Below are 27,860 nucleotides of genomic sequence, written 5' to 3' on the forward strand. Positions count from 1 at the left end.
TCAACTGCATATTTATGATATCATGTTGAGATGCCTTGCATGCTCGTGGGGAGAGTTTTCTATGAGTATGCGGCAGTTGATGTGACATTCAGCTCGCAATCTCGGGTCGGGGGTGTGACAACTTCTATAGAGAAATTCTCGTCATTAATACTAGTATCATAAATGCTTGCCCGCACAATATATTGGAATGATTTTTTGCTCCTTTTCTAACCACTCTTGAAACGCAATATAACATTGTAATAACTAACAGATAGAAGGCTTTAGGAGCCAGATTTCAGTTACACATCGAAAACCAAATTTAATGATGGCCGAGGACAAATTACTATCATTTATACCGATATCCATATGGCGAACAAAAAATTCTGTACAAGAGCTCTCATAGAAACTACCAACAATAATACTAGTTTCATGCAATATGCGAGCTCTAAGTTTTTATTCTTTTACAACTATTCTTAAAATATAATATAATAATTTAATAACTTATAATATTAAAAGATTTTAATAGCTGTATACATTAAGTAATGAGCCTGAATGATGGTCAAGCAAATTAATACAGGCAGTATATTAATAAATTTTAATAATAATCAAATATATTAATATAGGTATCATTAATTTGGAGACCTCTCTCGACGAACCAACATGCCGTTAAATAGAGCATGTTAAAACTCTTGTTGCCGGTAATGGAAACAACGGTAATGAGCTTTTTTGGGCCCTACGCTCAACCTGCATCAAATTGGACTTTGACAAGCGGCCTTTCTGTTCGGCCGTTCCTATCTGGCTCTACTCCGATAAAATGGACAAGGAGCTTCCAAAAGTGGGTCCCACGTGGCACCCTCTCTTTTTCTCCACTTTTTAGATTCGCATTCGACCCTCGAAACCAACTCCTTTCGCCTCTCCCCTTCTCCCTCCCCTTCCCCCTTCTCTTCCCTTCGCGGCTGCTCTGCGGCCTCCTCCTCCAGCGAAAGAAAATAATTCTTAAATTAGAGACTAGAAGTATACAAGACCTCTTTCCCCTCCCTTCTCTCCCCCGAGTCCGAATTCGAACTGGGGATCAAAACCCTAGCGGCGCCGGAGCTCCACCGTTTCATGCCCTGAGAGCCGCGGAGGCGGTGGAGGAGGAGGAGGAGGGGAAGAGCGGGGATGGCGGAAGAGCTGGGGCAGCAGACGGTGGAGTTCTCCTCCCTGGTCCACCGGGCGGCGGAGGAATCCTACCTCTCCCTCAAGGAGCTGGTGGAGAGGTCCAAGGCCCCGGAGGAGCGCTCCGACACGGAGAAGAAGATTGATCTCCTCAAGTTCATTGTCAAGACGCGGCAGCGGATGCTTCGCCTCCATGTGCTCGCCAAGTGGTGCCAGCAGGTGAGCCGATCGTTCCCTAGGGTTCCTTGGCGATCTTTGTTTTCAGTTGTATCTTTGGCTTTAATTCATCAAGAAGTTCTGTTCTTAACTCGTAAAAAGCTTTTCATTTTGGCTGCTGAACCTAAAACATTGATAGGAGTTGATCTAGGAAACCCAAACTGCTATCTTTTATTTTCCCAGGACACAAATAGATTAGACTCATGTCCGCAAGATCTATATTCCTATTTGCAGAAGGATTTTTTTTTTTGGGTACTAATTTGCAGCAGGCTTTAGAAGCGGTAAATTTTGTTTGTGAGGATGAAACTAAGAACTCAATCAACCTCTTTTTCTTCTAAACTTTGGAGACCGTTATATGAAGGAGAAGACTATTTAAGATTATTGACTTTTTGATTGCAGTCAGTAAGCTTTTCTCATTGCTGAGGAATGCTTAACCATATTTCTTCATTTCATATATATTTCAATATATCAAAATTCAAAAACAGAACTTTTCAGAATTGATTTTTTACTGCAATTATTCTATTAATACTATGAAGAGTTAAAGGAGATCGCAAGTGGAAGCTCTTTTAGCTGTGGTTGCTGTTGTCTTTAGGTTACTGCATCATCTTTTGTGAAGTCGTAGGAAGTGGTTATATATGTATCAGTTATTTTGCTGACACAATGTAATGTGCACAAAATTCTTTTTTCCCCCCTCCTTTTTATTATCTTAAAGTCCAGATGCATGCTTTTTCTAGCAGCAGTAGAATTTTATTGCAGACAAATGCTTGGATGTGCTTTGAGGAGAAGATAGATTGTTCAAATGACATAAAGAGGGAAATTAGAGAAGAAAGAAACAGAAGCATAAAAAGTTGCTAACTTTATGTTGTTTAAAGGACTTTTTCTTACTTTATGATGCTCGAGTGCTTGTTCTCTAGATCTGCCAGCTTAAATTATTATCAGAATATGAGACCTGTGTGAGTTTGGAATTCTCCTATATTGACAAAGGATAAGGTATAGTAGTTGTTAGATGAAGTCTCACTCTGTTTTGTTCTATTTCTCGGAGAAAGAGCTTCTGTTTGGCAATTATTTTCTTGGGATTGCTAATGTTAAAGGAGGGGCCACAGCTAGAAAAAAAATTACATCTATTGATTCTGTCATTATTTTTGTGACACCAACTTTCTGTTAACATAGTTTTCTATTCTCCATTTCAAGTGGAAATCTTATTTTGCAAAATTTTAAAAAATGTCTGTATTTGGAAAGTTAAATTTCTTATACGTGTGGAGCACAACCACTCTTCTAAAGTTGATGGTGAAACTTAAAATAAGATTATTCTTTTCTTTTTTCCATAAAGTTATCAGATTCAGAATTTTTAGCATAATCAATTTTAATAGACATGACATCATGCTCAGAAATTGTTTATATGCATTAATGTCAGAGTTTAAAGAAAATACTTTAGTTCATATTCTTGACACCTACTACCAGTTTACAACTAGGTTAGCATTTCATAGTTGTTCTCTTTTCCAAGATATGTGATTGCTCCATGGAACTTACAACTCCATAAAACACTCAATGTGACGTAGATTTATATTAAATCTTTCATGGCACCTCTATCAACACTATATTATTAGTGAGACAGGAATATGCAATTTTAGAATTTGGCTGTCAAATTTTGTAACTATGATATGCTTAGTTCCCTTCTTCACGAAAATGTGCAAAAAATTACAGTTCAGAAGTTAGATATATAATTCAGGTGCATCTCTATCTCTCATTTCACTTAGACATTCCAAACCAATTGGACTCTTTGTTTTTAAAAGCAATTCTATCCATCTCTCATCCACATCCCCAATCAAGTGGACTCTTTTTAAAATTTAAACAACAAAAACAAGATTGACACTCTTTCTCTAGTCCACTTTTTTTATCTCTCTTATCCCCATTCCTTGAATTCTCTTTTATTAACTTTTTTTAACATGCATCACATGTGTCCAGTTGTTAGTAATATCTGAATAAAAGAGCATTAAAAGAAAATGTGTGAGAGCTGAACATAGTTCATACCCATCAAGATTGTCATGGGTGAGAATCCTAATTGAGATATCCATTCAAGAAAGGCTGAAAATTGTTGGCATAAGCATTTTGCACAAGTCATCCGAGCTCAAATCTCTAACCAAGTATGAATAAACAAAGGCATAGCAGTTCTGTTCATACACATGGATTGTTTCAGCAAGGAGTTGTATGAGCTGCCATTTTGGAGCTTATTAGAGTACTCATATGCTAATCATTGATAGCTTCTTAGTTTCCTATGCTATTCCTCTTTACATAAGGGAAGATGGCTTAAAAGTGGTAGCTTTCTGTATTATAAAGTGGAATACTTGACGAGGAAGGAAGCAAAAAACCTTGGATCATTACACATAATATTTTCTCTCAAATGCGGAAACTGTCATGGCTTCTGCAATCTCTTAACTATTAGTTCACCACTGAATTCATTGACAATTCTATAATAAGGATCTATTTAGTAATTGATGGTCATAATTTTCCTAAATTGATTGTGATGTTATATCTTTGGTTGATTTTGTACTGTTAAAAGGGCATAAAGTTAGGAAACAAACAGTATTTTATTTGTTTGAATCTGAACATTACAAAAGTTAAAGAAGGATTATGATTTATATAATTCATTATTTTATGTATAACTTGTTCTAGTGAAGCCTTAGTCTTCTCTGTTGTTGAATCTTCACAACCAAACCAATATACTCTATGTTAATTGCCCTATTGTTTCATGATGCTATTGTTTCAGCAGCTGATTTAAACTTTTCTTTAGTTTTTTAATCTCATAATTAGCCTCAATCACGTCCATCTTTTAGTCACTTTAGATGACTCATATTTGCAAATCACTCATTAAATTTGGTATTATGTGCTTGGGAGACGCATGCTATGTGATAAATCTTGAATAGATGTAATTCTATTGTTAAGATTGTTGTACAAATATCACAAACTAGCCATTTGCATGATTTAATTGGAATACTGTGAGTGGAATCATGTATTTCATATGTCATTCAAAGCACCCAACTAGCACTAATAAATGGATGGGATATCAATATATTTTATATCCGTTTTGAGAATATGGATGTTAATTGGATGCAAAAGTTTATATTCATGTTTATTTTAAATGGATATGAATATAAATTAGATACTGAAAGTATGGATATAAGCAAGAAAATATGTTAGATTGTTAAACATTATGATCACCAAGTCAATGACATCACTATATGGAAGGTAAATCAAGTTAATAACATTTAATATGGTCATTTATTTTTCTTAAAAGTTTATAAGAGCTATATGAGATTAAATAGAACTACAAATAAAATTGGATATTTGGATATGGATCGAATAGTTGTCTATCCATATTTATATCCATTTTGACGGATATGGATGCGGATATCGATATCTGTTGAATGCTCAATTTGTATCCATATTCTGGAGATATTTGGATATTAAAACCATGGTCTGCCGAACCGGTACCAGTAGGCATACCGGTGGCCTACCGGACCGGTTCGTACTGGTGCCGAACCAGTCTGCATGGTACGTGCGTGCCGCGCACTCCCCAGCGTGCGCGGGTGCGCTGCCCAGCGTGGCTACAAATGCGTACCGGTGCGAACTGGTTCGGTTTGCACCGGTACAAGATGGTACCGGGCTTGTACCGATGCAAACCGACCTGGTTCGCACGGTACGCCCTCTGTACTGCTTAGTTCTGGCATCATAGGGCTAAAACCGTTTTTCACGACGATACCGTACCGGTCAGGGACCAGACCGGTCTGGTATGTGCTGAACCGGCCGGTACGGGCCGGTTCAGCATACCATGATTAAAATAGATCTTGATCGGTATTATCTGATTCACTTTCACCCCTAACCCAAACACATGTTCTGTTGGTTCTTGTGACGCACTTGAGGGCTCCACTTGTAACACATAACCCAACCCCCAGTTTTGGTTGACTTGTGAAATGTCAAGTTGATGAGTTTAAATCTTGTACAAAGAGTTGGAGTGAGAGTGCAAAAGCATTGGATTTAGGAAACCACTGTTATTTACTTTCTTATTGATTAGACTGCTCTATGGATGAAGTAAACTACTTCACAAATGTGCTTGACACCACAAATAGCTACTCATGCTTCTGTTTAATGGACAGCTAAATGCTGAAAAACATGTTTGCTTTTGCCTTTTCGGGAATCAAGCAAGACACTTGCTTTGCTTTATTGCCATATTAGAGGAAAATAAAAGGAACATCAGGGCTTTGTGAGTAAGTATTTGGAAGAAGGGGAGGGGGGTTAGTTTCTTCTGAGAAGAGAAAAGGTGGAAGAACAAAAGAGACATAACAACGTCTATGGTAGATTATGACTTTTCTATGATTGTAGACATGAGATACTTGGCATAGGGGTGTAAAGGAGCATAGCTTGAGCAAGCTAGGCCTAGCTTAAGCTTTGTACATTTTATAGCTAAGTTGAGCTCGAGTTAATTCATTTAATTTCTACTTGAACTCGCACTATTTCATTTAATTTTCAGTTGAACTTGAGCTGCTCATAAGCAACTTGTTTATGAGTTTCAATGAGAGCATGAGGTCCCTTAAGGCTTGCATTGTCCTTTGAACTAATTTCTACCATCATATATCAATATTGTAGTTCAGATACATTCATTTTTATGTAAATTACATTAATCTGTAATGAGTGTAATGTAGAAATTGATATTTATTTGTAAGAATGCTATATAATCTTTTTGTTGCATTTATTTTTAATTCAAGTTTAATTGAGCCAAGCTTGATTGGGTAACTCGTAGCTTTAACTTGGCTCCTTTACTATTTGGGTGAGCCAACATGAGCCCAATTTTGAGCCTAACACAAGCTTCTCACAAACAACTTGCTTGCTTGACGGCCCTACTTGGCAAGATTTCTTCTTATTCCAAAACATAGTTTGGAATTTACATGTTGTTTGTTAGACTATTCTATCATCAGTATGGATATTTAAATAAAAGTCACCTAAATTGGGTTTAGCAAGGGAGCAGGGAAGTGAGGCTCCGAGAAAATTGATTATATGGAACATCTGTTCCAAATATTATGATGTGATACCGATCTTGTAATTTTAATTATAATCTTTTATGTGGTATATGTATTGTAGAAGATAATTGTGCAATGAATTATATATTTCTTATTGAAAGATTGGCTTGATAAACTTGCGGTATTGATACAAAGTGCTTATTTTAGAAAAAAAATTGAAGCATTACGAAATGAGTTTGGAAGTGTGAGTGAGGTTTAGCAATGTGTGACACCAAGTGAAGAAAATTCTAGTGGGCAAGGTAAGATTCTCTAACCATGGTTGAAAGCTGCATAAATATGATTGGGCTTGTTGGCTGAGTTTATTGTTGTTTTCTTATTTACCTAATTCAGCTTGTAGCAAACTCAAAAATTTGTATCATGAAAATAGACACTACTTTTGCCCGTGATCTCCAGAATCAAGGCATTATACTCCTCTTCTAACTTGTACGCTGCACAGATACATTGATTTATAAGTTTATTAGTTCAAAATATGCCGTGCATTGAATTAGATAACTTAATTTTCGAGGGTAAAATACCTTAATGAGAAACTTTCTTTGGTTAGATGCTCCCATGTGGTGTTACTTATGATATTGACAACATCATTGCACAATGTTCAGACTCTGTTTCTTTGTATTTTTCATGCCAGTGAAAATAGCCTCCAACTGTATCAAGAGGGCATCGAGTTTCACCATATGATATTCTGTTGTAAATGTGTAATTTGATAATTAGCATTAGGTTGATTCAACGTGCTTGTTGCAATTCAATAGATCTGATTAGAGTCATGAACTCATGATAATAAATCTTAGATTCTGATCCCTGCAGGTTCCATTGGTTCATTACTGCCAACAACTTGCAGCAACACTTTCCAGTCATGATACTTGTTTCACCCAGACAGCTGATTCACTATTCTACATGCATGAAGGATTGCAGCAAGCTCGTGCTCCTATATTTGATGTTCCATCTGCTATTGAAGTCGTCCTCGCAGGGGGATATCGAAGGTTGCCGAAATGTATAGAAGATTTGGGAATTCAGAGTACACTTTCCAAGGATGAGCAAAAGCCTGCTTTAAAGAAGTTGGATACACTTCTTCGTTCCAAACTTCTCGAGATCTCACTTCCTAAAGAAATTTCTGATGTCACAGTGTCTGATGGCACTGTTGTTCTTCATGTGGATGGAGAGTTTAAGGTTTTTCTTACTGTGGGATATCGTGGACATTTATCGTTATGGAGGATTTTGCATTTGGAGTTGCTAGTAGGTGAGAAGAATGGTCCTATCAAGCTTGAAGAACTGCGGCGATATGCTCTTGGGGATGATCTAGAGCGCAGAATGGCTGTTGCTGAAAATCCCTTCATGGTTTTGTACACAGTTCTCCATGAATTATGCACTGCCCTTGTTATGGACACTGTACTGAGGCAAGTGCATGTACTACGTCAGGGAAGGTGGAGAGATGCGATACGCTTTGAACTTATTTCTGATGGCAGTGCTGGACAAGGTGGGAATAATAGTATTGTGCAGTTGGCCCAAGATGGTGAACTTGATTCAACTGGTTTAAAGATTCCTGGTCTGAAAATCTTTTATTGGTTAGATTTTGACAAAATCACTGGAGGATCTGATACTGGTTCGACCCCATTTATCAAAATTGAGCCAGGGCAAGATTTGCAGATTAAGTGTCAGCATAGTTCTTTTGTCTTGGATCCACTTACTGACAGGGAAGCCAAATTTTCGCTCAATCAAAGTTGCATTGATGTTGAGAAACTTCTGCTAAGAGCTATTGCCTGTAACAGACACACACATCTACTTGAAATTCAGAGGGAATTGTGTAAAAGTGTTCAAATTTTTCGAGGTTCAGGTGATGTTATCCTTAAGCATGAAGGAGCTGAATTGGAGACAGAGTTGCGAAAGGTTCGTTAGGAAAATGATTATATCTAGAAATGCCATGTGGCTTCTTTCTTTGCCAAAATGAATCTTTTATCCTCATTAACTACCCACATCAAAATCAGTTTTATAACTGACTGCATGTCATAGTTGCTTCTAAATATTCTTTAAAATCTATTGACGTTTTCTGAAATGTATAGATGGAACAAAATCTGTTTTTCTTATAAAAAAAGTCAACTGTTATTTTTATAATAGTATATTTAGAATAAATGTTGAATGCTTTCTTTTTAAGAATGTTTTTCTTTAATGTGTTTTTGTCACCTCATTTTTGAAAGATACCTTTGCTTCAGCATGTGTGCATATTTTGTCAAGTATATGCATAAAAAATGAACTGTCCATTTTCTCTCGTCTTATTGTGCATATTCATATATAGGGCATTCAGAAGGGGATCCTCTTTATTAATTTTCTACACAATTTTGTGTATGTATATAGTTCAATTTTCTGGTGTCCGTGCCTAGCCATATGCTTGCATGCCAGTTAAGTAGCAGTTTTGTCTGCAACAGCAGTTTGTCCTAGGCATACCACTAAAAAAGAAGTGTTAATATTACTTAAGTTATATAATTATAGGCTCATAACTTCTAGTTAGTCTGACTTCTGATTATATTCCCTGTTTCAAAGTACGCTACTGAGATATACGGCTTGCTTACCTGCTTTTGTTATATTTTGACTGCAAATGGCAGAAAAGATTGCTATATTTGAATTAACCCCAATTCTACTAATAGACTTTGGTTCTTCTGGGGAAAAATGCTTTCTTTAGAAAACAAAATATTATAGTGTAGTTGCATCATGTTGTAGTTTTGATGATAACATTGCTATTATATTAATTTGGCACTAGTTTTTATTGATGAGATTCAGTAATGTTGACTTTTCACTTTTGAGTAATGCTTACTATTGGTAAAATTAACTCTCTCTTTTCTCTTTCTCTAGGCAGGATGGGTAGACCATTTCTGTGAAGCAAGATGCTGTGGTTATGTACCACCATGGGCCTCTCTTAGGAGCAAGGTTTTAGGAGAGGGTTGCCAACTGTTAAACCTTAATTCCTATTGGTGGATGGTAGATTTTATTACAGGGTTTTAAGCTTTGGCTGAAATGCCAAAATTGATTGGTTTTGGCTGAGTGAGACTGAACTAAAACTTGCTGCCCGCTTTTAGGTTCTTGTTGATTTCAGCAGAAACAGGCCATAGATGAATTTTTTAGGTCTTCATTTGGTGTTTGCAATGATAGTTGGATTAGTTTTTTACATATTTAAGTACATAGACTATTACATATCAAACTTCAATGATTTTTTCATTCTTTTTCTTGAGTTCAAAAGAGAGACATTAAACAATATCCTTGACAAGCCAACAACTCCAAAAAGGCCTTTATCATTACTGTACTTTACAAAGGCCAAAAAACAACTAGATACAATATATTTTTATAGGAATCACATTTTTTAAATTTATAGATCTAGCACTTCATAACTACATACATTTGATTAAATAGCCACTTAGCCTCAGAAAATGAGAGAAATCCCAAAACCTAATACATTTCTGAACTCTACAAAAAGGTGAAGAAAAATATTTGAATGCACAAAGCATTAAAACACTTCAAACTTGCTAAGTAAAATAAATTTTTCAACAACTGGAGTTCAAGAAGTAAACAATATATACATATGTATTCATAATAAAGTGACCAGAATATTTAATAAATTCCACTTATATGTCCAGCCTGAAATTATGAAAGCTACAGAAATGAAGAAACCATGCAACACAAAATATTTTAAAATATTGCATAATAATTTTTTGGCTTTTTTAATATTTATTAATTTTTTTCCATTTTTCCCTTTTTCGGACTGAAACTCCGAAACTTAATGAGAAACTTCTGGGGCCACCAAAAGTGCAGAGACTGAAACTCTGCATATCCAGTCAAAACTGAAATGAAACCGAATTTTTGAATCTTGCTTTATTTTCTTTGGAATCTGTTCATATTGATGCTTAATCTATAGCAACTTTTTTTATTTCTATTATAATTTCTTGCTTTTGATTAAAAATTTTGAAGCTTTTATGGAAGCATGTTGATCATTATCTGATGCATATATATGTGTGTGTGTGTGAATATCTTGAATAACATTTTGACTTTATTTATGCAGAGAGACAATAAACACAGTCTTGAGGATTATTGTGGGGATGAAGTACTACGAGTGCGAGCATATGGTGCATCATACATTACTCTTGGAATAAATATCAGGTTTGTTCCCTCACTTTCCCTCTTTTGACAAAAAGAAACCGTGCTTAATTATGTAAGCTGGTTTTTTATGGAGCTTAACGTCAAAATGAACAATTTCTGTAATACTTGGGCATCCATTTGTGATTATAAATATTGTAAAATATCTAGAATATAGAAAATAACTGAAAGTTTTCAATATTGAGTGATGCAAACAAATAAAAAAAAAAGCTCTGCATCTTGCTCATATGTGTCTGCAAAATGAGTTTCAAAATTGTAAAAATTTCTGTGACAGGTCAATCTACATTGGGATAAGGGGAAAGGCAACGTAAGAAATTATAGGGAGATTGATGGTTAATGTAAAAAATTAAAACTGCAACATAAGATCTGTTTCGCAAAGCCCAAATGTCTTTTGCTTTTAATGAAAACTAATGATCATAAGGGTTAAGGACTATGCGAGCGATGGTAGATCAAGGTGAGGATAGCTTGCTAGGGTTCGATAGTTTTAAGATCTTCCTGTCCAATTGATGGAAAGTAGACCTGAACCATTTTCTGACTTAAAGGGGAAAGGCAAACAATGGTAGATGTCCTAAAGTTTCTAGGGTTGAGGTGTTAGATTAGGGACAATGAAATGATTTCTGGATGGGTTTTCTAGATGGGTTTGATCAGATTCTCATGTTAGGTGCACATGTTTGGACAACTGTGGAATGATTTTCTAATTTTTGATGATTGGTAGGGTGAAAAAAAAAGTGCTAAGGCTTTTTGAGTTGGTTACCTGATCTTGTAGTTTCTAGGAGCTCTACTGTATCAGTAGTGAGTGAAAGAGCATAATTTAAAATAGATCAGTTTTTACGCTGCATGATTTGCTGTGCAGAAAATCATTAAGAAAATAAAAGAAGAAACAAATCAAGAAAAGGAGTAAGAGAGAGAAAAATGTGAATAAAGTAATAGGAGGAAGTTTCAACTCAAGGTTCGCCGTCTTGGTACCGGACCCTATACTGGTGCCACACTAGCACAGTGTCGGTCCGGTTTGATACGAAATTTTTTTGATGTTCCGAGTGTCAGTATGCTACCCGTATTGGGTACCGGTACTGAACCGGTACAATACGGTATGCTCAGTACTACTCGGTTTGGGCTGGTACAGCGTACCTTGCTTTAATCTGATGTTTTTCTCAAAAATAACTAAAAACAGAGTTTTTTGCCAACTGTCTGTAACCCCCTATTAAATATCTTAGCTAACCACCGTCTATTTTTTTTGACTCCTACTAGATCTCTACATATTAAGAAACAAAAGGAATATGCCAGTTGATGGACAGTATTCTGATATTGAGAAAGCCCCCTTTGTCGATCTAAATAAGAAGAATTGAGTCCCTAATTTCTACTCCTAACTTGGCCCCCCGTTGCACCTAAAATATTCACAAACATGAGAAATATAAGTCTTCCTTAGAAAATACCATGACTCAACAGGAAATAGAGGGAATATTGCTTTATTCGATGATAAAAATTAAAGGAAAGAATTGCCATTGTTTTGGCGCTTTTGGGTTTGGCCAAAGACGTCTTTGCTTGCAATTTAAATGAGCAAGTCCTCTTCCTTTTTATGTTTTCTTTGTATTTTCCCCCGTTTTTGTTGCTTTTTCTTCTTATTTAACTAGTAAGTGGGAAAGTGCAGTGCACGCGCAGAATATTAGAGTATTATACAAAATAGAAATTGATGCTCTTCCTAAAGAGTATCTAAAAAGAAGTAATTGAAATGCAAGTATCTATGTGGAAACGTAATCAAACAATTAGAAATTACACATCTAACACTCCTTTCTTCTAAGAAAGAAAGTAAGAAGGGATGAAAGAATAAAAAAGGCTATTGCATCAAGTGAAATATTGTGGTGTATGCTAAAGTCTAGATGACAGAGCAATTGCATGTGATTTATTCAAGTACCACTTTTTGAAAATATTGGTTTTTATTAAGTTTTTATGCAATCAAAATAACCAGCACATAGGAAGCAAGATGTACAAACTTTTTAATAGTTAAGCAAATTCACAAATACAGTGTGAAGCATTTTTTGCTAGTATGTGTTTTGCATGCATTACATCTCTCTCTATTATATGTATACCTTTCCTTTCTTATCAGATAAAAGATTCCAAGCAGCTGTAAAATCCTTTAACTTCAACTTCTGAAAACTTTGGCATTTGGCACTCTTTTATGCATCAATTGCGTCTTGGATGTTAGATTAGCAAATGACTAGACTTGCTTATGAGGTGGGTTGGGCTGGGTTCAGGCCTGGCTCAATCCAATGCATAATGAAAAATAGCCAGGCCTGAGCTTGGCCTGGCCGGGCATTCATGCTTACTTCCCAGGCCCTAGTCTGATAGTTTCGGACGTTGGGCCGAGCCTCGGGCTTTTTGGATCATGGATGATGATATTCACCAGCGCTTGATGGCATATGGAGGGGGAAGGGAGCCTATGGTGGCAGCAAGAGGGGGAGGGGAGTCTGCGGCAGCGGAGAGCGGTGGATGCACACAACTTAGCCTTTAGCTTTAGTATGTTCTGAAGGGGAAGAGAACGACATGAGAAAGGACAGTGTGAAAAGGAGGATGAGAACAATTAAAAGGGTGTCATCTGCCTTTCATTGGGACCAACCACCCACATGCATGGTGCCTTCTTTTTTGGCCCTCTCACGGTGGCGGCGAGAGGGGGAGGGGAAACTGGTGGCGGTGGCGACGACAATGAGAGGGGGAGGGGAGCCCACAACGGTGGCAAGAGGGGGAGGGGAGACTCCGGTGGCAGCAAGAGGGGGAGGGGAGGTCGTGGCGATGGCGAAAGGGGAAGGGTAGGTCGTGGGATCTCGGATTTTGCTTTTTTTTTTTTAAATACTAAGAATAATTGAGCTTGGGGTTGGGGTTTGGGGCTAGTGATCTTATTGGGCTGGGCCTGGGTCTGATCTTCTTTGGTTATAAGTTATAATCCACAAAAAAGGCCTAGTTTAATGTGTGGGCTTTAATTTCAAGCTTAGCCCGACTCGTCGGGCTTAATAATTAGATCCAAGCCCATTGAAATGCTCCAAACTCAGGCTCCTGGGATTTGAGCAGATCTGCATATGGCACATACACTTCGGATAACAACCGGCTTTTTCAGTATGAAACTTGTCACACCATGAGAAACTCATAGTATAGTATGAAGATCATATTTGTAAGCAATCCTTACAATGCTAATTTGGCACTAAAGCATGAATGAGGAGACTCGAAGACTGATTTTCTCCATTTCAATGAAATGGCAGAAGAGTAAAGCAGCTAATAAACTGCTTTGATAATTTATAATTATCAAAAATGCATTTCTAGAGAGAACATTTGATGAATCTCCATTGATTTTTTATTAACATTTCACATAGGTCCTCATATTCATATTGGATATATAAGATAAGAATAATAAGTCTCTACGTTATCATCAACATTTTGTTCATTTTGGCTTTTCAAAATTATATTGGTTGAGTTTTTTTATCATTGATTTTTGGTTTATAAATTAGAACTCACAAATCGCTGGACACATAAACCAAGTTTTTTTTCTTATAAAAGGAAAAAGGGTTAAGAAGATGGAACTAAACAAGTTCCTAGATAGATATCGAGATAGATGGTGTACCTCTATGACGTAGTAGGAACAACATCTACCACCTAAAGATTACAAGATCCATTTGACTTTCATCGTGAATATGGCCCTAGGTCTGTCATTTCAAGATTCAAGAAATTTTATGCATTTTGTCAAACAACTTGGTGGCAGAATCTGAGTCCTCCTTTTCACGTTTTTGGTAGCATCCATAATCATAATAACAATGGTCTAGTCTTTTCCCAAACATTTGGGGTTGGCTTTATGGATCTTCATTCACTAATTATTCTAGGGCCATCTCTGAGGTTATTCTAAGTCTCTCCATATCATTTCTCACAACCTCCATCCATGTTTTCTTAGGTCTTCCCTCTTTATTTTTCCAACCTTCAACACAACCAAAGTACCTCTCCTTGTTGGATCATCTTTAGATCTTTGTTGCACATGGCCATACCATCTCAGTCAATTTTCTATCACTGTGTTCTTAATTTGGGTAACAAAACACCACCATGGTTGGTCTCAAGCCAGAATGAGAAAGGTGGAGGGCTGATGTCTTGTTGATAGCTGATTATAAAAACATGTAAATAACTATGAAATGGGCCAAATTTGATACGCTTGAATATCTTGACAGCATCCCAATTTTACATACTCAAACAGTTATGTAGTCTATGCACCGATATTGTAATGATTTCTCTTTTATTTCCGCCGATTGACTCATCCTGTGACAATTTAGTTACACAATATCCACTTAGCTTGCACGAAGCAAGCATTTATTTCATGAAGCACCGTTCCATTATTTGATGCAGATCTTCCAAGGTGCGGTGGTTGGCAACAAGGAAACAAGACTCGTGGCAAGGCAGTCGAGCAATGAGAATGGGAAACAGAGTAAATAGAAGAGGCCAAGTACATTATTACATTAGGAGATGAAGAGGCTAAACCCACTACCAGTAGGGGTGGCAATCGGGTCGGGTTAGATACGGGTTGGGTCAAAAATTCAATCCAGGTCAAAATTTTAAATCTGAATCTGACTAGTTTATTAAACAGGTAACCTGACCCGACCCACATATTAAACAAGTTAAATGGGTTAGACGGATTTTAAATGGGTTAAATAAATTTAACAGGTTAAACAGGTCGGGTTAAATAGGTCAAAAATAGGTTAAGTAGGTTTCAAACAGGTTATGTAGGTTTCAAATAGGTTAAACAGGTTTTAAATAGGTTAAACGGGTTGGGTCATAACCCGACCCAATTATTAAATGAATCAAAATGGGTTAAACGGGTTAAAGGTTTAAATCTGAACTTAACCCATTTAATAAACAGGTGTAGACGGGTTGACCCATTTACGACCTAAACCCGTTTATGTTAATTTGAAACCTGCTTAAAGTGGGTCGTTTACGGGTTGGGTTGACGGGTCGGATCATATCATCCCTAACTACCTATGGCTGAACTTATATATAGTCAGTCCCTGAACCCAATTGTTGACCCAAACTTATTATGGATGCTGAATCGAATTAGAGTGATAGCAATATCTCTTTGACCTTCTGCTTTTTATATAGGGTATGCATCTCTATCATTTTCTTTTACTACATTTTGCCCTTACTATTTCACTTCCCACTCCATCCCTTTGGTTGAACTCCGTATCTTCCATCGAAAAAATAGTGCTGTAAGTTTCATCTCTCTTCATAATTTTTTTTGTTATATTCCTTAAGAAAAGTGAGTGGGCCCCACACTTTATTCATTAGCCACTCGTAGGAAATAAAATCGGCGACACAGTAAATTATAGGTAAATTTTATCTTGTGGGTCCAACGTCTCTTAGAAGTTTTGTGCCCAACTTTGGGTGTCCATTACATGATCTTTCCCCTCCCTTTCTTCTCATTATTGTGTTCTTTGACTATAGTGTGTTACCTGTGTAATGGAAGGTGTAACTTTTCTTTCTGGGCTATGACTTTTTTCGTTATGGATCAAAGATCTGTTAGTAGAATGTGATATTGTCAATGAACCACCTCATATCAATTCCTCTCTACAGGCAAAGAATTAAGTATCATGTATCAAGCCTCCATTGGCTTGTGGTTGACAAAATTTGCATATCATTCCAACAAAACAATGTTATGAACCATGTGACATTGTGGGCCTTGTTGCTGTTTCTACAAACTCTCCCTTAAGTTTCAAAGGAATGTGCTGGTCAGATAATATGCCAGAAGCACATCAACTTAAATTCACTTAGCCCTGATTCTTTTAAATGTGTTCCCATTTGTCTCAAGGATCTCACAATATATCAAAGATAGCAGAAGCATATAGTGGCATTGGTTGATTATCACTATTGCTGGATCCTCATTTCTCTTTTTTATTTGTAGTGAAAATGCATTGCATATGTTTCTTTAGCTCTAGAAGATTCAACAACTAAGGACAGCTTGAACATACAATTTGAATTTGGTGTATAGTATTCTAGTAGAGCGTAAGTATTTTGTTAGGATAATATAGGTCTTGTTGACATGAATGCAAATATTTGGTGTCTAAAGTTTTCGTCATATCATATTCTATTATGAAAGATCTATCTTTTTGAGTTGCGTTATCAATTTTTCATTCTTTGTTTTTTTAAAGATGAGGGCTGTAACATTTTAAAAATCTTGAAACCCATATTGCTAAACATTTATATATTGTAGTGTAGAATGATGTTTGGCATTTTTTTAGCTATATTAAAGTTTTATATTTCTAACTTTTTTCTTATTATTTTTTCTTTCTCATGAATATTAGTCAAATATATGTATTTCCCTATCTATTTATGTTTGCTCAAATGTATGTATATAGCATTATATTAGTTTTGGACCCAAACTACTGAAATGCTTTGTTTTAAATCCTTTTTTTTTTCGAGAAGTGGGGAAGGCCAAGGCCCACCTAGTGTTGTTATGCTTTGTTTTGACCTTGACTCGGAATTGAAATTAGAGTTATGTTCGTGTGTAAAAGATGAAACCTTTGTATCCTATAATATATAACTATGATGATGATAGATGGGTATATTTGCAAGAATTAGGGGAGTTGGGTTTATGAAGGATTCTTCTCAGGATTTCTTATTTTTCAGTCATGGATGAATGTTTTCATCATAATCAATTCTTAATTATTAATTTTCTGACTTCCTTTTGCTGGCATTTTTGCATTGTTGACATTTGTTATGTGGTTTGTAAGTTTTAAGTGGATGGTTGTCTAGGAAGCTTGGACATGGATATAAGATATACAACACAAAATGGATATGTCCATATGACAAATCTTTAAATTGTGGGATATGATATGACTAGGATATACATATACATATACATATATATTTTATCTCTAACATATAGTAGGTTATTAAAATAACATAATCCATACTGTATATGTTAGCATCAACTTCCACAGACTGATAGTATAGTCATCATTCAAGTCCATAGACCACAATCCACACTCCATACATTAGTATCAACATGACAAACTCCAAAATTAACCATTCATCATTAAAAGGTTGACATAAAATGAAGAAAGAAAAAACCCTTGCCCTCATTCTTGGAGATATTGTGGAAGTATTCTGACTGTGTCCGTGAAGTATCTGTTGCATTCTTTTCTCTTTAATTCCTAATAACAGAATACTTAGTTGGATACATATCTTCAAGGTACCTTGTCTGGTTTCATGTCTGATACAAACATGACTTGTGATTTGAAGTACCCATGCTTCCTTGGCAGTTAGGTACTTTGATAGTTAAGTGTCTGTGAATTGTTTGTTAAACTTCATGGAATTTAGATGACCGTGCTGAACTGAGAACATATATTTTCAATTCCATTTTCATTTTTCCTTAATATATTTTGCATTCATCTCTTATGCTGTTATTTCTTTATGTCATGCTCAACTTTTTAGTTTGAATTGTAGGAATGGTCGTTTCCTTCTGCAATCTTCTAAGAATGTTCTTGCACCATCTGCACTATTAGATGGTGAAGAATCTCTAAACCAAGGAATTGTTACTGCAACTGAAGTATTTATGAGCTTAAGAAGCAAAAGTATTCTTCACTTATTTGCATCAACTGGAAAGTTTTTGGGCCTGAAGGTAAACTTCTGTATTAGTTTTTTTTTTGTGAAATTGAGATAGTACTTGATATTTGATAGGTTCTAGGGCTTCTCTTAAGCAAATTCAAGGTAAATGGATTTTTGTGGTGAAAGTGCTTATATGAAGCTTACTCATAACAAAATAAAATAAAATAAAAATGTTATTGTTCATAGGAAACTGTTTATAATTATATGAGAATTTCTAGTAGTCCCTTATTCAATAAATTCATATATCCTTGCATGCATTCATGCATGTGTTCTTACAAACATGAATACATAAATATATGTACTTATTTATGTATTATATACATGTTTGTGTTCAATTGCGTGGTTGTGCTTGTGCACACTTGTGAGTCTCCTGTGGGGTCGCTCTACATAGGCCTTGAGTCCATTGGACTGTAAGAGAGTCGTCAAGGGTTCAAGTCCCGATGGGATGGCAAGACATCCCTCCATCCCGCATGTTGGGACGCAACACATCCTATTCCACAGAAAAACAGGAGGACCTTGTTCCATGGTATTTGAATCCTTAAGAGTCGCAAATATTGATGCTTGTTGCAGGTGCAGCACATATGCCAAATACTAGTAAGCGCACATATATGTATTTATGTATCAAGTATCTATGCATGTGTATATATGTATGTACATATATATACAGGGTGCATATAACACCAACTTCCATTGAATGAATATTAAAACAGAGATAGCTCAAATATGAATAAAAGTATCGTCTGGTTTGCTTTCTTATGCTTATTTTACTATTAAAAGTGACAAATTTTATGGGTAGATAAAGATAGTTCATCATCAAGGGATGGCCAATGCTGTGAATGTTATGCATAATGTTGCTTTATTAAGCAATGATTACTCAATGGTATTGTTCATTTTGATTTGGTTGATGTATGATCCCTTCTCGGGGGGCTCAAGGTCCTTAATGGTCCTTACCTAGATAAACTTGATATGGAAGGGAACAACTCAAGAGGCATGTATGAGGGATCAATGACTAGTATAGTCTTCTTCTGAAGGAGCTGGATAATTCCTAGTTACCAAGGTTTGGAAACTCAGTTTCCATTTTGATTGGGTCTGTGAAGTTTGGTTTCAATGGTTTTGGATGTTTTGCTCTAAGTTTTAGAGTTTTGGTAGAAAAGAATTCTAAACAATCGAACAATACAAAAAAAATAAGCCATGCAAGGGGTGAACCAGGGATTATCCTAAACTCTCTTTTTTTTTTTTTTGCATAAGGTGGCTTCCTTAGGACTCAAACCCATGCCATTGCGCTTGTCAGGCCAAGCTTTAACTTTTTAGATATTATTTTATATATTTATGATTTCAATACATAAAGATATGCAACGGTAATTTGAAGGTTCATTCCTTTTGACTTGACGTTGAATCAGAGATCCATAAATTGGCTTTTCTTCCAGTTTGACGGTTGTCTGGGTCTTACAATATCGGTATGTACCTCCCAGTACCTTATCTACACCTTGCTGACAATATGGATACCTTCTGGTATGGAGCTGCAGAATATTGTACTTGATATGCATGATCTAATACTTGTTGAGATTGAAAGTATATGAAATCCTAGACAAGCTTACCAATGACATCGATGAGAAATGATAAGGGACACCTTCGATTTGAGGATGTAACTTTGATGTAAAGAATTCCAGATAGCATCTTTAATACAATCTACAATTTGAGGGGATAAATCCAATTTATTAAATCATTTGATATGTCAATTCAGAACTCATGAAGCAAGAAGCAAAAAAAACGATATATATGCTGTGTTATGTTGACTTTCATGTCCAACTCTTAGAATTCGTGTCGAATGTGTCTAAATCAAATATATGTTAGACACTTGGATACTTATAAAAAAAATTAATTGTATCTTTCATTCATTTCAGAGATTGGTCAGTAATGCAAGTTTTAAAATAAGTTTCCGAAATATCATTTCTCAAAAATCCTTAAGCTAATTAGGCAGTTTGCATGAGAAACATGCATACTGGAAACCCTTAACATATAACATTGTTTAACATTTTGTATGACAATTAAATATTGTGAATTAAAAATATATTTTCCTATGTATCCCGTTATCTCCTTTCCTTCCTCTTGCTGAGTCAAGCACTTGAACATGTTTGAATTTGATTCCCATGTCCGTGTCTGTGTAATCCTGTATATATGGTATTCCAATAAAACTATTGAAGAGGTCAACATCTAGATGCATGTTAAATTTCCATCTATCATTCTACCCATTGCTAATGATATATCTATACCAATGCACCACGTTTCTCACACTTGTTTCTTTCTGGAAAATTATTGGACTTGAACTATACTTACTAAAAGATCTGCAATAACAGTTCTAATTAAGATGTCCCTCTTTTTACTCATACTACAAGGGTTCTTTCACGAACTGTTTTTTATGATCACTTGATTATGTTGAAACTTTCAGCTCTTTCAGAGTTTTCATGCCATCTTTGAGAAGCTTTTTGGTGAGAAGTGAAACTTGTTAGCATTAGGAAACATATTGCATGAGAAATGAAAAATGTCTTTCTTTCTTAAATCCACATTTTGAGTTAATTAATGAAATACATATGGGCTAAAAAAAGAAAATACTAGTAAAGGAAAAAAAATTCAACCTCATGCATCCTACTTGCAGTGATTTTGCCAATTATTTCCAAGTGTCTTGCTTCCTGAGATGCAATATTTTAAGAATTAATTTTCATTATCTTTATAATAAGTAAATACAAGAAAGATTAAATGAAATATGCTGACCAACCTAATGCCACGCATGCTGTAGGAAGGTTGCAACTTGAATTTGTGTCCAAGGGTTTCTGCTAGGCCTAAAAAGTGCAATCTGGTTCTAGAATCTGCTCTGCTGTTCATATTATATGTTTGTCAATTTTGTCCATTTCCTGATGTTATATAATGTTACATGATATTTTCATTGCTTAATATTATAGTAGTTTCTCATAACTTTATAATTTATTGTTGGATTTTACAGATGCATGCCATTATATTTGTGCTGTTGTAACAATGTTACTGACTTTTGCAGGTATATGATCAGTCTTCAACTAATATAAAGATACCAAAGTCCATATTGCATGGTTTGGATTTATTGCTAATGGGATTTCCTCAATTTGGGAATTCATATTATTTGCTGATGGAGCTTGACAAAGATATCAAACCAGTTTTCAATTTGCTAGAAACACAGACCGATGCAGGTGGAAAGTCCCATTCGAATAGTGATGCTAATGAAGTTATACGTTTTAATAAAATTGACATTTCTCAGATGCGAATGGTTGAAGATGAACTGAATATGAGCCTCTTTGATTGGGACAAGCTACATGCTTTACCAAGTATGGGGGCTTGCAATCAGATTTCTGAACATGATCTTCTTCCTGAGTTTGGATTGGAACCTGGTCTGCAGCTTCCTGCATGTTCACAGTCAAGTTTTTCATCTGTTGTCGATGAAGTGTTTGAGTTTGATAAAGCTACATCAGGTCCTCCTTTTCCAATTATGTCTCACCTCTCTGCATCTTACAATATGTCCCCTTTGTCCCACCTAGGCCCTCTTCCAACTAGTCATCAAGGAATAAAGGCTGGAGTTAGCTCACCTAAGTGGGAAGGAGGATTACAACAATCTCAAATCAATAATATTGCAAAGGTTTCTGCTGGTCTTACAAGTTCAAGCAATTCAATCTTTTTCTCAAACAATTTGAAGGGCTTAATTCATAACAGCACTACAAATTCCCTTTCCTCTTCAAGCCCAGCAAGGAACTCATCTATTCAAAAATTATCAGCTTCAAAATCTGATCAGGACTTGAGCTGTCTGAAGTCTCCACGTTCTGGCGAGGTTGGCCAATATTCGTCTATGGATGAGGATCAAACAAGATTGGTGAATGAATCTCCAAAAGAGCTTGGTATGGTTGATGGAAGTCGATCATCTCAGCTTTTGCCTCCACTGCGAACGACCGGTCCTCGTCTCTTAGTACAATCTACTAGTTCAAATAACTTCAAAAGCTCGTCAACTGGTCATTTGGTTGGATCTGTAAAAGATAACCGATATAGCTCATCGATGGTTGCATACACATGTAAGCCTGAAACCCTACAGATCTACTTTAGTTTGCTAAGTATACTCCTTTAGAAACCACAGCTTTGTGCATTGACTACTGCTTTTGTTGTAGGCCAAACAGCAGAACCTGACATTTCCTCTACCTCAGGCTATTATGATGGAATCAATAAACATAAGAGAAAATCAACAAAGCGTTCTCTTTCAGACTTTCTCACTCTAATTCCATCGTTTCAAAGGTTAAAATCTAGCACCAAACAGTGTAAAAGAAGGAAAATTTCAGAATCAGTTCACTGTCATCCTACTGCTTCACATGCACTCTCATCAGTAAGGACATGCAGATCCAGCGGGTATATGTATGGAAATCTGCTTGCTGAACCAAATCATGGCATTACCCCTTCAAACATATATGTTTCAGTCCTCCTTCATGTTGTCAGGCATTATTCACTCTGTATTAAGCATGCTCAACTAACCAGTCAGATGGATGCCCTTGACATTCCTTATGTTGAAGAAGTGGGTCTACGAACTCCATCCTCAAACTTGTGGTTGCGAGTACCATTTGCTAAGAATGATTCATGGCAGCACATATGCCTTCATCTTGGCAAACCTGGAAGTATGTGCTGGGATGTTAAAATCAATGACCTGCATTTCAGGGAATTATGGGAACTTCATAAAGGGAGTACTACTACACTATGGGGCGCTAGTGTACGAATTGCCAATACATCCGAGGTTGATTCCCACATCCATTATGATCCAGAAGGTGTTGTCTTGAGTTATAGGACTATTGAAGCTGATAGTATTCAGAGGCTTGTATCGGACTTACGAAGGCTTTCTAATGCACGGTTATTTGCTTGTGGGATGCGAAAATTAATTGGTGTAAAGGATAATGATAAGCTAGATGATAGCAATACAAATTCTGAGACGAAGTTGCAATCTGTAACCAAAAGAACTGGTGAGGCTGCTGATAAGTTATCCGAACAGATGAGAAAAACTTTCAAGATTGAAGCAGTTGGTCTCATGAGTTTGTGGTTTAGTTATGTCTCAATGCCTGTGATTGTACACTTTGTTGTTGAATGGGAAGCTGGTAAGGAAGGCTGTAGAATGCATGTTTCTCCTGATCAACTTTGGCCACATACGAAGGTTTGTACATGTTTAAAATATGCATTTCTTTCTACAGTCTGATGCTGTTTCTCCATGGTAACAACTTTTTAAAGCTTGAAGGCACGAAAAAACAGCTTTGAAATTGTAAGCAACTATCCCATCAAAAAAAAGAAATTGTAAGCAACTAAAATATAAAAAATAGTTGCTTGACTTGTTATTTTAGTTTATGGTTGAACAAACTAATTATTTACACTAGAGTCCAGCACATGCGATTCATTGTACATGGGTGGTTGTGATTTTTAAGATTAAAACATGGGAGAACATTTTGCATAGTCTCTAATTATTGGGTTTTAGTTTTAGTTAAAAGGATTTTTGCATATATGAAAATTTTAATTAAAGAAGGAAAATATGGAAGGCTATCAAGATAATAAGAAATACCTTTCTAAGGGTGATGGGGCTAGGGCACCATGTGAAAGAGGGAATAGAGTATGATATATTTTTTTTCTCCTTTCCCGAGTTGGGAAGGGGCAATTTTTTTTATTTTAAATTGGGCCCAACTTCAGGCTTCGGGGCTAGCTGGATGAAGGCCTTAAAGCCTTTTCTATTATATTAGTAGATAACAACGTGTCAAGGATGATAAAATTTGTCTGATTGGTTTAGCCTTATATGAAGGGGTAATGCCTTCTTATGCACAGAAACTTCAGATATAGATTTTCTGGTTTAGCCTTGTTGTAGGAAGTGCTAGGATACTGATTAAATTTTCCGATCTTCAGCACCGCATAGCCTTCTATTTTCTCTGGTTATTATTAAATGGACTGATGCTAAATCTGTCTTCATTCAATCTAATTATTATCTTAACATTTTTTATTTTTGTGCTTGTTAATTTATATATTAAATTTTGATTGTTGATGTTGTGAATAATAAACAATTTAGGCTAAATTTCATTCGACAACTTCTAAAAAGCGAGACTTCCAAGTTGATTTCTAACTAATTTTTTGTTCTTTGTTTTCTTACATATCTTCATCTAGTTAATAATTCTGCTGTATATGATATTTTGTTTAGTGGAACAATATTAGCTGTATGTAGTCAAATGGATGTATTTTAATGTTATATATAATTGAATACATGTGATGCAGTTTTTGGAGGATTTTGTCAATGGGGCTGAGGTTGCATCCTTCTTGGATTGCATCCGGCTTACTGCAGGACCTCTTGTTGCTCTTGGTGGTGCAATACGCCCTGCACGAATGCCTATGCCTGTTCCTCCAAACCATTCTCCATTACCTAAGCAGAACAATTTTGTCCCATCTCAGGGACTTTTGCCAAACACTTTGTCATCAAATGTTATCCAACCTGCATCTTCTGCCCCTGCACCAACTGCTGTTATGGCCCAACTGGGCAGTCACAATCTTCATAGTGCTGCAATGTTATCTGCTGCAGGAAGAGGTGGACCAGGACTTGTTCCTAGCTCTTTGTTGCCTTTTGATGTTTCTGTTGTGCTACGGGGTCCGTATTGGATACGCATCATATATCGTAAGAAATTTGCTGTGGATATGCGGTGCTTTGCTGGAGATCAGGTTTGGCTACAGCCTGCAACACCTCCTAAAGGGGGACCAGCTGCTGGAGGATCATTGCCATGTCCACAATTTCGACCTTTCATTATGGAACATGTTGCACAGGGTCTGAATGCTCTAGAGCCCAGTTTTTCTGGTGTGGCACATTCAGGTGGGCATTTGAGCTCAAGCAATAGTAACCCGGGTTCAGGTAGTCAAACACCGGCACCTAACGCCACCCGCCTTAATGTTAGTGCTAGCAGTGGAATGGCTAGAACTCCTGTAGTTGGAAGCCAGGTAGCTGGTAGCTTAAGCCGAGTCAGCAATGCAATCTTAGCTTCTTCAGGTCTGGCTTCAGGGATCTCTGGGGTACCTTTGCGTATTTCTCCAGGTACTGGTTTCCCGGTGCATGTGAAAGGGGAATTAAATACGGCTTTTATTGGGCTTGGGGATGATGGAGGTTATGGAGGTGGTTGGGTTCCCCTTGCAGCTCTTAAAAAGGTGTTAAGAGGCATCCTGAAATATCTTGGTGTGTTATGGTTGTTTGCACAGTTGCCTGATTTATTAAAAGAGATTCTAGGTTCGATTTTAAAGGAGAATGAAGGGGCACTTCTAAATTTGGATCAGGAGCAACCGGCATTGCGGTTTTTTGTGGGGTAAGAGATGGATTTTTCAATTAGAGCATTGGTACTGTGATTTGTGAAGAAGTGCAATTTATTGTTTTCTCCTTATATTATAGATGTGGTGATTTATGATAGCTTAAGCTATTATAGACTAGTCTTACTCAGATTTATCTGTCAAGAAATTTAGGAATGGTAATTTCTAATTGTTATCATGCATCAAGCCCTAGTTGGTGTCAGTTACTGTAGATTAAATCTATCAATGACTAACCAAATCTTTTATGGACTTTGTTATATGAATACGATGATTTGGTGTTGCTCTTCTGTACATAGATATCAAATGAAATATGTACTGCAGTGAACGCCCATTTACCATTTCTTGTACGACCTACCAGAGTGTGTGCTTTTGGAATTGTTGCACATACATTGATATACTTTTTGCTGTTGTTCAGATAACAACTGGAGATTTGTTTTATTATTTTTAGGCTTCTGCATGATCGTAACTTCATCAACTTTGTAGAATTTCTTTTCCAGGCAGTAGTATGCCAAAGAAATGCCTCTTTGAGACCAAACTGAACATTATCAAAAGACCAAACCTGATCTAGCGAATAATGTGGCTTAGTCGTCCAAATTTTAAACATCTTTTAAATTGAAACTTCAACCCTGCTGTGTGATATCATGATTTAGCGAACAATTTCTGAAAGTAGATGCTAAACCTGAGCATTCTGTTTTGCAACTCGGTTGTTTCTATTTCCTAATTTTGTTTGGAATGGGCAGACATTCCTTGTAAAGCCTCTATGCTTTCTTTCCTATTTCATTTGTTGTTGCTGACTGGATATGGCTTGCCAATTTTACATGAGGATTCACATTAGGCAATATGCTTGGCTAATTGTACTCGTTTTTTTTCCTGCAGGGGCTATGTTTTTGCTGTGAGTGTTCACCGCGTCCAACTTCTTTTACAAGTTTTGAGTGTCAAACGATTCCACCATCAGCAGCAGCAGCAGCAAACCCAAACCAACACTCAAGAAGAACTAGCCCCTAATGAAATTAATGAGATTTGTGATTACTTCAGCAGGCGTGTCGCCTCCGAGCCCTATGATGCATCTAGGGTTGCATCTTTTATCACCCTTCTTACCCTACCTGTTTCAGTCCTCAGAGAATTCTTAAAGTTAATATCTTGGAAAAAAGGATTGTCTCAAGCACATGGTGGAGACATAGCTACTGCACAGAGGGCCCGCATTGAGTTGTGCTTGGAGAATCATTCAGGCTCAGTTTTGGACGAGAACTCTGAGAGCAATACTGCATCAAAAAGTAATATTCATCATGACCGAGCCCATAATTCAGTAGAATTTGCTCTCACCTTTGTCCTTGACCCTGCGCACATACCCCACATGAATGCTGCTGGTGGAGCTGCATGGCTACCTTACTGTGTGTCTGTGCGCCTAAAATATTCATTTGGGGAAAATACTCATATCTCTTTTCTTGGAATGGATGGGAGCCATGGTGGCAGAGCTTGTTGGTTGCGGTTTGAAGACTGGGAAAAGTGCAAGCAGAGAGTGGCAAGAACAGAGGAATATGCAAATGGGAATTCTGCGGGCGATGTCAGTCAGGGGAGGTTGAGGTTGGTTGCTGAGACAGTGCAGAGGAAATTGGATGTGTCGCTGCAACAGCTAAGAGATGGTGCTCTTTCCTCAGGCTCAACTGCATCTTAATTCATCACATCTTAGGTATCAAAATGGAAAATATACAGTTTGATGTATTGTACTTGTGCAGCATGAATGAACAGCTCCTGTTATTTGAAGCTTGATGTCGCATGCTGGAGTCGCTAAAAATTCAATCATTCCTTTGCAGTCGTGACTTCAAACGTTGACAGCGGGACAGAAGCTCGCGGATTTCTTGCCAACTCTATATGAGCCCGTGAATAAACATATGTTTTGGGGGGTTGGTCATTTGTTCGGTGGTTAGAGCTGGTGGAAGGGAAATCTTGGATTCTCATGGCAAGGCTAGGCAGTGAGCGCTTGATTCATGGATGAGGAAGGTGAGGGATCTCTGTAAAAATTCTGGTTGGGGGGTATAATCTTGTACAGTTAACAGAGGATGAAGCATATTTATAACTTATGCGAAGCTGTAAAACCTCATTATATGCATATCGCCCTGTACTTAAATTAGGATATTCCATAGTTTGCAGCAAGTCTAGCTTTACCATTAAGTTTGCAGCAAGTGTAGCAGCACCATTAAGTTTATCGATTTGAATTTAAATAGAATAATAGGATTTTCAGTGAATATTCTGGGTGTCACTTTCACCTCTGGGTTAGCACGGGGGTAA

At 36.7% G+C, this 27,860-nt stretch overlaps 1 protein-coding gene across 4 annotated transcripts; it reads left to right on the forward strand.

Annotated features, from left to right (window-relative positions):
* The first annotated feature begins 850 nt into the window (after positions 1 to 850).
* On the forward strand, positions 851 to 27,817 carry LOC103706195 (mediator of RNA polymerase II transcription subunit 14-like). Of its 4 annotated transcripts, XM_088721532.2 has the most exons (10): positions 851 to 1,356; positions 7,230 to 8,309; positions 9,270 to 9,344; positions 10,471 to 10,568; positions 18,033 to 18,207; positions 21,247 to 22,285; positions 22,379 to 23,403; positions 24,501 to 25,570; positions 26,448 to 27,261; positions 27,386 to 27,817. In XM_088721532.2, the coding sequence occupies exons 1-9, from the start codon at positions 1,141 to 1,143 to the stop codon at positions 27,244 to 27,246; spliced, it is 5,577 nt and encodes a 1,858-aa protein (XP_088577658.2). In that variant the 5' UTR covers positions 851 to 1,140; the 3' UTR covers positions 27,247 to 27,261; positions 27,386 to 27,817. The 4 variants fall into 4 exon arrangements, with proteins under 4 accessions (XP_088577658.2, XP_088577657.2, XP_088577659.2 ...); XM_088721531.2 differs by having other exon boundaries at positions 26,448 to 27,817; XM_088721533.2 differs by lacking the exon at positions 9,270 to 9,344.
* Positions 27,818 to 27,860: the final 43 nt, after the last annotated feature.

Source organism: Phoenix dactylifera, chromosome 5 (genome assembly GCF_051530095.1).
Source record: "Phoenix dactylifera cultivar Ajwa chromosome 5, Ajwa_hap1_PhDact_Kaust_v1.1, whole genome shotgun sequence".
NCBI classification, from domain to species: domain Eukaryota; kingdom Viridiplantae; phylum Streptophyta; class Magnoliopsida; order Arecales; family Arecaceae; genus Phoenix; species Phoenix dactylifera.